The sequence below is a fragment of the Mixophyes fleayi genome, chromosome 5 (genome assembly GCF_038048845.1).
Source record: "Mixophyes fleayi isolate aMixFle1 chromosome 5, aMixFle1.hap1, whole genome shotgun sequence".
NCBI classification, from domain to species: domain Eukaryota; kingdom Metazoa; phylum Chordata; class Amphibia; order Anura; family Limnodynastidae; genus Mixophyes; species Mixophyes fleayi.
This window is the reverse complement of record NC_134406.1, coordinates 239,282,438-239,298,563: the sequence shown is the minus strand read 5'-3', so window position 1 is coordinate 239,298,563 and position 16,126 is coordinate 239,282,438. Positions and strand designations below refer to the sequence as shown.

The 16,126-nt window shown below is 39.4% G+C and overlaps 1 protein-coding gene across 7 annotated transcripts in view; it reads left to right on the top strand.

Moving 5' to 3' along the window:
• Window positions 1-7,590, top strand: part of PAG1 (phosphoprotein membrane anchor with glycosphingolipid microdomains 1) — a 194,793-nt gene extending 187,203 nt beyond the window's left edge. For all 7 annotated transcript variants that reach the window (XM_075213707.1, XM_075213705.1, XM_075213701.1 and 4 more), the window contains 2 exons: window positions 3,671-3,730; window positions 6,103-7,590. In XM_075213707.1, the coding sequence (XP_075069808.1) occupies window positions 3,671-3,730; window positions 6,103-6,456 (414 nt within the window). In that variant the 3' untranslated portion in view covers window positions 6,457-7,590. The remainder of the gene's footprint in view (window positions 1-3,670; window positions 3,731-6,102) is intronic.
• The last annotated feature ends 8,536 nt before the right edge of the window (window positions 7,591-16,126 follow it).

The following is a 16,126-nucleotide window of genomic DNA, read 5'->3' as shown; positions in this document are numbered from 1 at the left end:
CTGTATGCGCACACACGTAAGCAACTGGAGCTGTATGCGCACACACGTAAGCAACTGGAGCTGTATGCGCACACTTGGAAGCGATTGGGCCCGCATGCGCACACTTGGAAGCGACTGGGCCCGCATGCGCACACATTCTGACAAGTGTTCGCTACACCTCGGTGCTGTCTGTAGTGTTCAGAACAGTTAACGCTTGGTTAAACATATTAGAGTTCTATAGGGCTGCTCATTACAGTACAATGTTGAAGATATAAAGATCTGGAGGCTTCTATAAACTAAGATTAACCAGTCACATTTTTTCAGAAGTTGGGTATGGACCTAGAGAGTGTTGAAAGTCGTCAGATTCACAATACAGATTACAGTGCACCACCAGCTTCTGGGGCTTTATAGATTTTTCATTGTTTCAAGCTATAAATAAGAGAAAAAAATGTTTAACATACGGTACATGCACAGTACACAATAAGATTTTGCAGATAAAACAATTGTTGGTACATAAATCTCATATATCCAGTTAGCACAGCTACAATGTAATGTAACCATCTTGAATATAGAAGACCATCCATGGGGGGCACAGTGGTGGGGACACGGGGGCACAGTGGTGGGGACACGGGGGCCAGTGGTGGGGACACGGGGGCACAGTGGTGGGGACACGGGTTAGATTCCAACCAGGTTCTCCCTTTGTTTCTGTGGTTTTCTGAGTGCTCCAGTTTCCTCCCATACTGCATAAACATACTGGTTGGTTAATTGGCTTCTGACAAAAATGGACCCTAGTGTGTGTTTAACTGTGTGCTCTACTGGGGCAGGCACTGATTTCAGTTATTCCAAATGTATATGGTGGCACTATAAAAGTAAATCATAAAAATAATCTTCTGTTTTCTACACATAAAATCACATATTTTAATAAGCACAATCCCTTGGGCTACTACATAATGTCTAACAGAAACAAGTACCAATATTATCACACTTGGCAACATCCCTTTAACTCCTGGAGGTGTGCTCCTGCCACAGTATACTGTGCTGTAGGGAAGATCTCAGACATGTTAATGAACACACTTCTAACCCTCTGTTAGAATCAAGGACGAAGTACAAGGTTTTGTCTAGGCTTTTAACTAGTGTTATTTTCAATGCCTTTATGTATGAGCCATTAGTATTGCAGAGAAGCTGCAATTTTTTATCTTGTTTTCAAATATAAAGGAGCAGAAACAAGATAAAACTTGTTGCACATAATCTTATCAGTTGGAGGACACCCCTTGACCAGTCCTCTCGCTTGGGCGACATTTGGCCACAAATGACGACAGGCTGGTTCAGTTGGCCAATGTCACTGTTGATATCATGGCAAGTGTGGGCATGATTATTCTCCTAGCAGCCAAAATGCATATGTTGTACTGATGACACCTACAGAAGTTGTAGCGGTGGAGCGCTGCTTGTAGGTACTGGATCTTGTAGGTTGGGTTGTGAAGGGGTGGAGTAGAAGGAAGGCAGTAAATGGCTCTCCTGTTGTTGTGAAACTACAAGCCTTCATCTCTGCCACATACCTCCTTTATTTTACTTCTACCCACCACACTCCCACTCCACCTCCCTGTCTCCCCAGCACAATCGTACCCCTGTAAAGATGAAAACTGCAGTGTAAGAGTTTGGCTAATGGCTCAGTACATCGACACCATGTAGGGTGGGTACAGTTTTTAAAATTTTAAGGGGATGAGGACTTGTCTGTTAACAGCAAGATATAATACTCCCAAATACCCTCGTAACCACCCCAATCGCTTTGGGGGGAAAAAAACAAGGTACCTGATTGAATTCTTACAATGATTTCCTATACAGTCGGCAACTAAAGGTTTGTTTTTATTTTTTCAAAAGTGAAGGAAGCTAAATTTATTACAAATGTTATATTGTATATGCTGAATGTAGTTTATCATGACCGATGTATCCTAAGATTTTGTTTCAAGCAGTTTTAGAATAGGAGCATTATATCGGCAGCTGGGTGCTGCAGGTTGACCAGTCACCTACACGTAGTGGTGGAAGAAGCCATTTTCTAGGCTGAACCAAGATAATAGAATCAGGACCTAATGAGGATGAACCACGGATATGGGGAGACCTCTATCAATGAGGAGTTAACAAAGTACCTGTAACAGCCACATTTTTACATCTTAAACGATGGTGGTAATCACAACTTAGCTACTGCTGAGGAACAAGTATTAGCAAAATATCAAGAAGAAAAGTCCCAATATATTCAATCAAATTGAGTACTCCAAGCCAGGAGCAGACAGTACCTGCTGCCCGTATTAAGGAACCCAGCATTTGTTGCATATAACAGGTGTACGCTATAAGGGGTGAAACTCCCAGTAGATCAAGAGTATTTTTCCATTTTCTTACAAAATATATAAAATATATTACACCAACAAATTCTATTAATGTCCTACATCTGTAAGACAGTTAGAAAGTTAAGACAACGGACATATAAGAACCAGCACTTTATTGCATTACAATCTACTACACATGCCATATATAAACGTTTCACAGACACACATACAAGGGATCCCCTGAAATTACAGTTTTAGGTATAGAATTTCAGTAGGTCCTAGTGGCAGTGATTGCCTAGAATTTAATATGTAACTGAGGGTCAAACAAATGATTTTAGAGAAAACTGAGAACTTTAAATTGCTTAAATGGATTGTCCAAATGTGATACAGTATTTTAAGGGGATTTCTTTTCCTTTGCAGATGTCGGTATTATACTGTGATTTTTTTGGTACTTATGAGGACGTGCATCAATTATACTTGCTTAAAATTTACCATAAATAGAGTTCCACACAACACAGGCAGTTTTGCAGCAAGATACAGAGTTCCAGCAATACGTAGTGCTCCGTTCCGCATTGTGTCGATTCCTGGTGGTATATTTACTAAACTGCAGGTTTGAAAAAGTGGAGATATTGCCTATAGCAACCAATCAGATTCTAGTTATCATTTATTTAGTACATTCTACAAAATGACAGCTAGAATCTGATTGGTTGCTATAGGTAACACCTCCACTTTTTCAAACCCGCAGTTTAGTAAATATACTCCCTGGAATTTATAGCTTATGAATAAATCTGAGATGACCACGGTCAATTAAATCTGCCGTGAGTTGGGGTAAGACTGGGAACACCTAATTCCAGTTTTAAAAATTCCTGTCATCCTTAGTTCCAGTGTATACACACAGCGGAAAGGGCATGTGTACAAAATAAAATGTACATGGGCCTAAGCCTGACACAGACCTAGAGGACAATGGACATGTACATTAATTACATGTCGCCACTCAGAGAAATGCTGTTTCTGAGTTCGGTCTAAGGAATATTTATACTGTAATTACTGGTGAAATTAAAGGTATATAAACCATAGTAGCCACAAATAGAAAAATATACCAGTTTTGCATAGGGGTACTGTAACAGGTCAGGTATATTCACATGAAATTCTGGCAGGCTGTAAGACCTTTGAATACAGGCAGTTTCCTTTTCTATGGGCATTGTCGATTCCGTTTACATATTACCTTCCCTAATGAACCTGCAAATGGAAGGTCTTTGTTCCAGAATCCTTGTATTATAACCCTGGAGGATTAGGGCAGGAATAAATAAACGCAGGTCTTCAAAGAATAGGCGCATGTATTGATTTTCCTTTCCTTTCTCTTCGTCTAGAGACAGAGTCATATATCCTACAAATCTCGGGAAGAAGACCCTTGCCTGACAGAAGACGATGTACGTATTAAGTTATCGATCTCTATAGTTACCATATGTAAATATACTGGATTTATATATAGGATTTATTTTTTTAAATGAGGCTTAATGTTGTCAGGCACTTCTGTTTGATGCTGTAACTGATGTTTGATACTAAGACTGGCGGGCAAGTGACTGGTAGATGGTAGGAATGGATGTACAATTTAAAGGGGCATAGGAATTAAATGAACCTTCTGTCCTCTACTTGAATGTTCAAGACCGTGTTACACTTCTATTATCACATTGTGCGTCCTGCTTTTCCCCAAAACCATTTACAGTTCAATTTGATTGAATAACCCATCATTGGTTTACAAGCTACTCTTATTGAGTTATATACCTGGCTCAGACATCTGGCAGACTTGTGTAATTTCAATTATTTTTAGGCCTACGACTAAACATAAATGTATTTACTGCAGTCCAGTTCATTCACTGTAGGTTACAGCCAACATGCTAATGCATGTGCCAGTTACATAATATTTTGTTTTATATTCCATAGCATGGAAACAATCCCTATTTTATTGATACATAAAAACATCACTTTGTGCAGGTAGAACAAAATATGACATTCTCTCCTTTACTTGGGTAGTGAGTGTAGTAGTTTGTCGCTTAAAAAAAATATATATATATAAGCCAAATCACATCCGTGCTGCTCTATCTCCACCCATACCTGCACTTCCCCCACGTTCCATTATACTTTCTCTACTGCCACTCTGCACTCATCATAAACTGATATACAAATATATAAACTAATATAAATAGCTGATAGTGATGAAGCAAGAGGAAGTGATCTGTCCATGTGTGGCATGATCACCCAGTGCTTCCTCCTGCAATGTATTGGGAGTCTGCAGAGCGTTTGGTTGACAGTGGTACTGGGGGAATATATAGTGGGTAGAGCAGTGTGCTGGAGGGATTCTGTTAATCAAGACCCCCCTCCCTCCATAAATATAGTCAGTAATATGGTTATAGGTATTTTCATATGTTTGCATGACAACAAGGATGGGGTGACCTTGAAGAATCACTAGATGATTCAGTAAGGGCTTCAGTATTTTTATCTACTAGATCCAGTAATTACTAATAAAGTAGGCACATTTAGACCCTCTACAGCATGAATCAGGGATTGCATATAACCTCATAAGTCTCTCGCTGTGTGGGAAGGGCTGTGTTTAGAGAAGTCTCACAGTAACTGAGAGCTGTCAGCACTGATTTATATGGATCCATACATAGACCTCCTCATTGAGCAAGTTCAGTGTTCTGTGTTGAACTTCTTGCTGGGATCAGTAGTCCAAGAATGAGTGGTATCCGACCAGGATGTCATTGACAGTAGAGATCTAGCTATAGATTCTTGCACAGAAGCATCCGTCTTTAGCTTGATGCTATTCTTCAGACACTTAAACTCCATTAGCCAATTCTCTTCTATTATCTGAATATTATTGGCGGTATCTTTCTATAGCTCAATTTAGAAGCAAGATGTTTATGTGGAACAATGGAAAATGCTGTGTTGTCACATTTGTGATGTCTTTTGGAGTCTCAATAAAGAGTCAAAAAAGGAAGGTCCACACACACAAAAGTTCCGTAGGTGCAGGTGGTAGGCTGCTTTGAGGCCCCGTGAGAGATCCCCCAAGGCTACCGCTCGGTTTTAAAGGATGATCTTTTAGAGGTCTGCCTTACTTGTCAGCACTGACAGATCTGGTGTAACCCGATAACTGTCATACCTTGTATAAAGTACACTGTGGTTGCACAAATTGTCTAAATGTAACTCTGGGAAGAATCATGTGATATTACATTTTCTCTGCTCTTCACAGATTTATATTTACCCTGTATAATGCACTTCAAATTAAAAAAGATTACATTGAAATATAATTTGCAGTTTAGTCGAACAAAGCAAAATTGTAGAATGTGGTCTGATCTGGGTTGAAACAACTTTTATGTTAAATGCATTTATTGCAAATAACTTGTAAAGGCTTCAGATATCAAGCTATAAACTAGTGAGTTATTTAAAACATTATACTAATCATAATAGACAGTTCTATACAGAGAATATGGATTCATTCAGTCCCTACCCCACTGGAGCATACATTTTAAATCCCCACCACACACACACACACACACACACACATATGCTAGGGTCCATTATGTCGGAAGCCAGAGCACCTGGAGAAAACCCACACAAACACGTGGAGAACATACAAACTCCACACAGATAAGGCCCTGGTGTGAATCAACCCATGCTCCAGTGCTGTGAGACAGCAGTACTACCCACTGAGCCACTATGCTCAAAATAGGAGCAGTAATATCCTATATATGAAATCTACCTTTTGAATATGATACCAATGTCTTGTATACTTTGATTGTAGATTTCTGCAATGTATTCAAGCGTATCTAGAACTGGACAATCTCTGAGGCTCCAAGAAGACCTCTCCCATTATTCCTACATCCAAGATGTTGAGATATCTCCAACTACCTGCAATGGAACGTATGCTACAGTGAGGGATATTGATAAAAGCCCCAACATTATTGATTTTCCACCTCCAATGGACATAATAAATGGCATTCCTGATCCTGAATATGAAGCCATTTCTACAATAAGCCAAAGAGAGGAGAGGACTACTGCTTTCTCTAACGCTGCACAGGGTGACCTACCGCACGGGGAAAGCGACTATGAAAGTATTGGTGATCTGCAACAAAATGGAGATTATACTAAACTTTAAAGAGTGCAAAAAATTGAATTTTTAGCTAATATAGCACAATCCTTTTAATGGGCTCTTCATTGACCCTGCCTAGTCATGGATTGACTTCAAAGAGAAAGCACACGTACAAGATCTCCCGGCTGCATGAAAACATCAATTTTGGGTTTTTTTCATGTGCCATTTATTTTCTTTAGACGTAAGTTGGAATATTTCCAAAAAAACTGGATGACCCTACACGGAGTAAACGGTTAGGTACTTGTGTCCTCCTTATAGAATACTTTACTGGAGATTCATCATAAATCTATACATTTTAATAGGTGTATATTTTAATATAATTGAACTTTGCATTGTATTTCGTTGATCATTTTCATTAGTAAGTCTGGCTATATCTTATAGTCTACAATTGTCACTGTCGCTATAACTGCTCATAAGCAAGTTTAATATCTGATTAAAAATGTTATAGACCATATTTTATATAGACGATAAGAAGGATAATCAAAATTATGGAATTTTTTCCCCCTTAAACACTAAGGGCCTGAGTCATTAAGTAGAGCACAGCATAAAAAAAGAGTAACTTTGCACCTGGACAAAACCATATTGCATTGGAGAGGGAGGTGAGTTTAAAATGCAGGGAATGTTTTATAGTTTGGATAGAGCATGAACTAGATGAACTTTAAATTTCAGTGTAAAAATAAAGCTATTAAGTATTTGTGTGCTACATGATAAAATAAAACAGCCAGTATTTAAATTTTATGTAAAATAATTGTAACATTATTGTCCAGGAGCAAACTTACTCCTTTGTTTTGCTTTGCTCTCCTTAATGACTCGGGCCTTAAATTGCAAAGTTGGGGTCTATTTTCCAGTTTGTATTATAGTGATAGTTTTCCTTTAGGAAACTGTTACAATTCTAGAGCTTCTCAATATTTACAGAGAAGAGGGCTTAAAAGTATTAGGGAAAGAGTTACTCAACTAAATGCTGGTTATTCGATTGTAGGCCATATATTATAATTTTAATAGCATATGCAATTTCAGAAGTCAACTTTTTATTACAGCCAATAAAATAGACTTTTAGAACATGTAATCCCAGCATTGGACTATAAAGATTGGGATAGTACATAAAGTGGTACTGGAGTAAATTATTAAATAAATTACAATCATGTGAAGTGTTTTAATATTAAGATATTGCGGCAGACTTCTAGGGTCCTGATATAAAAGCTATTGGAAGACTTTGTTTAGATTTCAGTATTTGTGACGTCGTCTCTTGGAGGGTGGGTTTCTGTAATGTAATGACTATGAAGTCTCCTCTTCTACAGATCCCAAACTGCTTGTTAGTGATTAGTGTCTGCTGGAATCAGAAAAGTCCACTCTGTGTTCCACAGTCCACCTTAAAGCAACATTAACCCCAAAACAGAAGAATGTGCTATGAAAATACAGCTGGCAACGTTCACAGAAACACCTGCAAATGCTCCCATTCTATGGCTGAGATTAATACCTTTACTCGGAGAGCAAACTACAAATGTATTAGGTGTCATTTTATACTTAAATAGGCTGTTTAGTGGCTGACAAATCAGTGCATAGAAAACCCTTCCTCCTCGAATTACACCTTTATCTCAGGTAGCTTCAGTTTTAATATGTTTTCTGCATATGCACTGTGAATGTTAATAGAGTGACTCTTTCATATGCTAAAATCCACGTTTTGGGATGAGTCCCTTCAGACCGCAGTCATCCACAGCCAGCTGTTGGTCAAAACTATTAAATGTGATTTATTGACTCCTTTTGAAATGGCAGTGACACCTCCTACCTTGTTCCTATTGTTCATATGCCAACATTTCTACCGAGTGTGATAGGAGGGGTATATTCTATTATCTTTTATTATGGTACTAGCACATCAGAAGGTCAGATGACTGTTTTGTAAAACTATAGCAGCCAATCAGTTTGTGCTTTAAGTAGTTTGATTTGCACTTATTAAACAAGTATATTATTTGTTCTGAGACGTTTTATGACTCTCTGCAAAGGGATTTAATTTTCAGACATCCTCTCGCTGTAAGTACTCCCCTTCCTGCAGCTCTTGGGTGGGAGTCCTATCACTGCCACTCCCACCAATAAATTAGAATTTCTTTTGTCCCAGTTATAATGATAGTTTATTTATAAGGCACATCAGAACCCTTACCCCGGACAGTTGACATACAGATACATGAATACAACATGACATTGTATACACATAAGTATAATAAATATAATTAAGCATAAAAGCAGATGTATGGTACAAAACCTAAGCATATGTAATGCTCAAGCAATTACAGGTAGCACAAAAACAAGTATGAATGGCCTGTGTGATTTAACTATCAACATAGAGGTCACGCGACTTTAGAGTAGGGCAAGCGAGGTAGATAGACAGACATAGGGTAGAGAGGACCCTGGCCATGAGAGCTTACATTCTAGATGGACGAACTGGGAGGACAAATTGTACACAATGTTGAATGCAGAGTAATTGTGCCATATTTTTTTTTCTCTAGAAAATATCTGGTCTGGTGAGGGCTGAATGGAGTCATGGCTCTATGGTCACAGACTGTACATTACCTCCACGGCCCATCAGATAGATCACTTGCACAGTCTGAGATGTCTATGCCCAAACCGATTAACAGTCCAGGTCTAGGGACAGTGAGAGGGTGTCTGAAAGGGAACAATCACACTCAACTGTATAAATGCTTCATTTTATTTTATTTTTTTGTAAGAAAAAAACATTGAAAAGATTATTCTGCACAATTACAAGAATTACAGTATAAACAGCATCTCAAGTCTTCAGATGCGACTTTCACTGTAGTTTTAAAACAATCTAATGTGTTTTTATAAAGCTGTAAAGGGCCAATAAGTGCTGAAGATTAAGCTCACGTTGAAGAGTATTAATGCTGTTTTCCTGCATGCAGGGGAGGTACGATATACGGTTTATAACTATGTGATTCATGACCTGTACAGTCAGATTCTAACGGTGATTTTTGTTACTCTTGTCTCATCTTTTGCCTGCACATTAAAGAAATACTGGATTTAAAATGTTTTTTATTTGTAACACGAGTCCTATCATTGCTTGAGATGTTTTCATTGTCAAAATAGCTCTGTTTACTATGTTATACTTTTTATAGAGTTGTGAGGAAATATTTTACAATTTTTGGAGTTAAAACTTCCATCAGTGAATCGGGAATCAGAATATTACTTAATGGCCATTCAGAGTTCCACTTGATATTGTGGGTACCCCCGATGCCCTGCTAGCTTCTGCCTTGGCAGGAATTGTTTCATACAGGCAGTGTACTGGTAGGAGCGAAGAGATAATTGGTCAACCTCCAAATCAGGTGGAAAGCCGGACGCCAGTTAAATAATAATCGTAATTAATGTTTAACTCATGGTATTCCAACCAATACTGAAAATTTCGTTTTGAGTGGAATTCGCCTTTTAAAGGGCTTTTCTTCCCTACACACAAGTGGAGGCTACCATTTTGAGGGATGAACCAATATTCATGTAAAAACGGCCTATCAATGAGGGTGAGAAGTTTTGAAAGTTGGCATGTATGACATTATTTATGTAATTAAATATATTAAAAAGTGAACACCAAAGCATCTACAGAAAAAACGGTGATCGGGGTTCAATAATCCTATTCAGACCCAAAACTATTGGTATGGTGAATACACTGCGAAATGCAGTTTCAGCAAGAAAGTCAAATTCTTTTTACTAATCTATTTATTTATTTTTTCCTTTTCTTGGTTTTGTTTTTGTGTTTTGTTTTGTTTTGTTTTTTTTACTGACTGCCAAATAAAATGTATTGACGGTTGAGACCATAATTTCACTGAATATTGGCGACAGATTCTATTTCTCTGCTGTAATCTGAATGCAGGTTTGTTTGTTACAGCTGGAACTTTCACTTCTAATTTCCCCATTACTTGCAAAGTGATTTTCTCTGCAGCATCTTCCCACAATACAAAGCCACACACTGCAAGGGACAGTCCCCACTTTGCAAGTGGCTGAAATAAAGCAACAATAAACTTATTTACTAATTTACGCTTCTTACTGATATTTTCATAAAGTAAGTAATCTTGTATGTATTAACCCCATTCAGGTTACACAAAGGGAAAATAAATTAAAACAGTGATTATAAAGTTAGAATAGTCAAATAAACTACTCTCACCCACATCAGATTCTGTTCACACCAAACCTGGACAGTTTGTTACACACAGGTAAGCTCCCACTCCCTTCTTTTTTTTTTTTTTTTTTTTTTTGAAAATAATTTTTATTGGGGTTTTTTCAAAACAAAGCAATGAGTTTGAAACATACCAAAAGAATGTATAAACATAATGTTTACATATGAAAATCAGTAAGCTTTACACACAATAGTAAGAAAGATTTGGATAAATCATCCTAAAATCCGGTATGTTGTACATGTAAAAGAAAAATGTTGTTTGTTTTTATTTTTCAGGGGGGGGGGGGGGGGGGAGACGAACAAAAAGGAAAGGAAAGGTTTTAGGGGGATGGGGAGGGGAACCGGAGGATATTTTACTCATTGTTTTATGCTACCGACTATAGAGAAGGGAGGCATTAACCCTTGTGGCTATATAGGGATCAATTTAATTTGGGAATTTACACAACTTACTTGTGTGGTGATCCCTCCTAAGCCTGAAGGGGCAACCTATCAGAGCAATGGAGATTCGTCAAACGGTTGTCAAGGGAGGCTCAGCCTCATAGTAATTGGTCCAGGAAGACCATGTGTTCTTGAAATTCACTGGTTTGTCTTTAAGATGAGCTGTGATGCTTTCCATTCTATAAACTGACCAAACTTTATTAATAGTGGCTGAAAGAGAGGGGGGAGAGGAGTTTTTCCATAGAGCGGCAATTAAACATTTAGAAGCATTTAATATATGATTGATAAGTTTTTGTGAGGAGCGACTAGTGCCCGGGAGCCGTCTAGGTAGAAGCGAGTATAGGGGGGACTCGGGCATTTTAACCAGAGTAATGTCCTTGATGAGATTATGAATTTGAAGCCAATAAGGTCGTAATTTAGGACAGCACCACCAGACGTGCAACAGGGTACCCCGCAAACCGCATCCTCTCCAACATCTATCACTAGTAGTCGGGAAGATAGAGTGGAGACGAGAGGGGACCAAATACCATCTGTAGAAAATTTTGTAAGAGTTTTCCTTTATCTTAACTGATATAGATGACTTGGCTATATTAGCTCTCACCTTTGACCATTCTTTAGGAGTCAGGGTCTCCCCGGTGTCCCTCTCCCAGGCGAGCTCATGAGGGTCTTTGTCGGGCTGGCCAAAGCTATTAATCAATTGATACAAAGTGGAGATTAAGCCTCTGGTAGTCGGGGAACGGCGACACAGAGATTCTAATGAAGAACAATGAACCGAAGGGGGGGGCGCATTTAAAGATCGATAGAGGTGCCTGAGTTGAAGATATTGATAGAAGATTTTCTGAGGTAAATGAAATCTTCTCTGTAAGTCTGAGAATGTAGGAAAAACTCCCGACGGAGCCAGATCCCAAATAAAGAGCAAGTTATGTGCGGACCAGTAGTGAAACATTTTATGATCTAACCCTGGCTCAAAGTTTCTATTGTTCCAGAGTGGGACAAGCAATGGGTAGTTGGAACGCAACTTATAGAATCTGGTCACTTGATCCCACAATGAAACAGAAAAACGAGCAGTTGGAAGCTGGGCTAAACGTCTAGTCCTATGTTGGGATGGTATCCAGAGTAAGGAGTATGGAGAATACAGTTGTAATATATCTGTCTCAATCTGCGTCCACACTCTATATTGAGGGGGTGAGTGCCACAAGATACACTGTGACATATGTGTAGCTCTGTAGTATTTTATTATATTTGGGAGGCCCAGTCCTCCAGAGGTTTGATGTTTAGAGAGTATTCGCATACGTACTCTAGGCTTACGCCCCGCCCATACAAATTTAGAAACCATTTGCTGAAGGTGCTGGAGTACATGCAGGGGAACCTGAATTGGGAGTGTTTGCCACAGATAAAGCAATCTAGGTAAAACATTCATTTTAATTGAGGCCATCCTGCCAATCCAGGAAATGTGAAATTTATTCCATTGCGTTAGGTCGCCTCGAATTGCATTAATTAGTCTAGGGAAGTTAGCTGCGTATAAAGAAGAGTAATTCTTGGTTATATATATTCCCAAATACTTAATCTTATTGTGTTGCCATCGAAAATCATATGCGGTTTTAAGTGGCTGGGTGATGTGCTGAGGAATATTAAGATCTAGGATTTCCGACTTGTCCGCATTAATTTTGTAGTTTGATAAGGAACTATAGAGCGAAATTTCTTCAAAAAGATTAGGCAGTGACTCATGCGGGTTAGTTAATGTAAGTATAACATCATCAGCGTATAGAGCTATCTTATTATCTCTAGAGCTCGTGGGAATACCCGTAATTTCCGTATTGTTTCTGATTCTAGCAGCTAAGGGTTCCATAATGAGGGCAAAAAGTAAGGGTGATAGGGGGCAGCCTTGGCGAGTGCCATTACTTATTCTAAAGGGCGTGGATGTGAGGCCGTTTGCTAACACTGAAGCTGTGGGATTATGGTATAGTGCCGAGATCCCCTTACAAAAGGAACCCTGGATCCCCATGCTTCCCAAGGTCTGCTGGATAAATGGCCAAGCCACTCTGTCAAAGGCTTTCTCAGCGTCTAGAGCAACCACCAAGGCAGGGAGAGATGCATTATTAGCTATATGGATTAAATCTATTATTCTTCTTGTGTTATCTGAAGCTTGCCTTCCTGGAACAAATCCGACTTGGTCCGGGTGGACTAGAGAAGGGAGAACAGCCCCTAGTCTATTTGCTAGTATCTTAGCAAAAGGTTTTAGATCAACGTTAAGCAGGGAGATGGGCCTATAGTTACTCACTTCCGTCGGATCTCTGTCTGGTTTAGGTATTAGGACAATCCCCGCTCCGGTGGTGGCTCCATCAAATTTTCCCCCTTCTAGGATCGAGCTAAATAACCCTGAAAGCATGGGGACCAGTTGGTGAACAAATTTTTTATAATATAAAGAAGAAAATCCGTCGGGACCTGGGGCTGATTGACGTTTCAGCGTTTTAATGGTCTCAGTAATTTCTTCTGGGGTGAGCTCTGCGTTAAGGGTCGCCAACTGACTTCTACTGAGTTTGGGTAAGTGGCAGGAGTGGAGGTAGCTCTTAATGTTTTCTTTAAGGAGGATTGGATCTTCTATCGTTGGACACAAATTATATAGGGAAGCATAATAATCCCTAAACCGTTGCGCAATTTTTTGAGGGTCAAAAAGAGGAGAACCCGAAGAATCTTTTACCGATATTATTCTGTTGCGGGTACGGCGGGCTCGAAGTTTGCGAGCCAAGATACCATCTGCTTTGTCGCCTTTTTCATAATATTTTTGCTGAACCCACAACAGAGTCTTAGCCGCCTGTTTTGATAGTATTTGATTCAACTGTCCTCTAAGTGAGAGGAGTTTTAAATATAGCTTCTTTTTAGGGTTTGTTTGGTGGCGAGATGCAACTTGCTGAATCTGTTGCTCGAGTTCGCGGATGCGCTCTTTTTCTTTCTGCCTTTGATGCGCTGCCATTCTGATGAAGGTGCCTCTTATAGTAGCCTTATGGGCTTCCCAGAGTATAGGTTGTGATATTTCCGGGGTCGCATTCTGTGAAACATAATCAGTAATAGCCTGAGATATCTGACTAATGTTATCTTCTTTAAGAAGTAATGACTCATCCAGACGCCATTTAGGACGTGATTGCAAGAGCCGTGGTAAAAGCAAAGACAGCTCAATTGCCTCGTGGTCTGACCAGGACACCGGGAAGACCTGGACATCTCCCAATTTCTGGGTTGTCCGATGATCAACAAAGAAATAATCTATTCTTGAATACAGGTCATGAGGGGCCGAATAATGAGTATATTCTCTGGAAGAGGGGTATAAGACTCGCAAGGCATCATACAAATTGAATAACTTCAATTGGTCTTTCAGCCTGCTAGACTCCTTAGAGTGTCCTGGGGAGATATGAGTTTGGCTAGATCTATCTAGAGATGGGTCCAAGATCGTATTAAAGTCCCCTCCTACAATAGTCATACCACTTGCATGAGAGGATAGTTGCTGAAAGAAATCTGCGTAAAAAGCTCCCTGTTGCACGTTTGGGGCATATACTGAGGCTAAGGTTACAGGGTTCTGGCCCAAAGTGCCCTTCAAGATAACATATCTACCATGAGGGTCAGATATCTGTGATTCAACAGTCAGTGGGACTCTACTATGTATCAGTATTGCTGTACCTCTGCGTTTTGTGTTTGTAGTAGAATAGAAGGCATGTGGATAAGATTTAGAAGCCAATGAGGGATGAGGGTCTCTAAGATGCGTTTCTTGCAAGAAAATTAGATCTGGGTTTTTCCTCTTAAAATATTGCAAAGCCATTGTGCGCTTATTCGGTGAATTAAGGCCGTTGACATTTAGAGATATTATTTTAATACTCATGGGGGATAATGATGTAAGAGAGGCTCTATTTTAATAATGAGTTTGAGTCCTTCATTTAAGCCTAGTAGTTGGATGTGGGGGAGGGAAGACACATAAGGAAAGAGGGGATGGGAATGTATGGCGGTCCTGATCTCGGGACGATATCCAGGACCTAGATGAAAGAGATGTGGCGGGTTGCATGACACCATCTCTTTGGTAGTGGAGTGATTAGTGGGGGTAGTGGCACTACATGAGAAAAGCCGTGTAGAGCTAATAAAATCTGTGCTTAGCTCACTATTAAGGCACATGGGTGTGGGTGAGACAAGCATGGGTGGAGGGGATCTCGCAGGTCATTACTAGAAGGAAGTGACATAAGTGGCATGATATAAACATCAAATAGAGATAAGCCAGAGCAGTTCAAACAAAAAGAACATTTCAACATTATAAACAAGAACTGTAAACATATTCTATATAGGCTCCGGAACAAAAGAAAACCCGGAGTAAGTACTAGTATACAAATTAATTAAGACTCCATGACTATTTTTATATCTCACAACTGAATCGGAATTGGTTAATATCACTGGTTACTAATACCTATATCAAAAAGTTACTTAATCTGTGAAAATAGCGAAGACCTATAATCCATTTTTATATAAACTCTAAAGAAGTGTACACAATAAATGTAAATAAAATATTAAGCTAAATACGTATTAACAACCATAGCCATAGTTAAGACAGTATAATTACTCCAACCTTACGAAGAGGAGATCTTAATATAGCGAATAGACTGGAGTCAGGTTATGTACAAGAATCACATTTTCTGCCAAGATGGAGTCGGAGCCGAAGTCTTCTGCTGCAGAGGAGAAGCTGAAGTAGAAGGATCAGAGTCCTGGATAAGGTGAAGACGCCTAAGCAGGTCAAGACCCTGTTCCGGGGTTCTCACCGAGTGGCTCCGGCCATCTTTTGAGACAATTAGCTGGAATGGGAAGCCCCACTTATATTTTATTGAGTGGTTGCGTAGAACTTTTGTGACATTAATAAGGTCCCTTCGTTTTTTCAAAGTAGATGGAGCCAAATCTTGATACAACTGCAGGTGCGATCCAGAGTAGGAGATCGATTGTGCGTTTCTAGCTGAAGCCATTATTCGTTCTTTGGTTTTGAAGAAGTGGAAACGTATAATTATGTCTCTGGGGGGTTGATCTGGATTTGGTTTC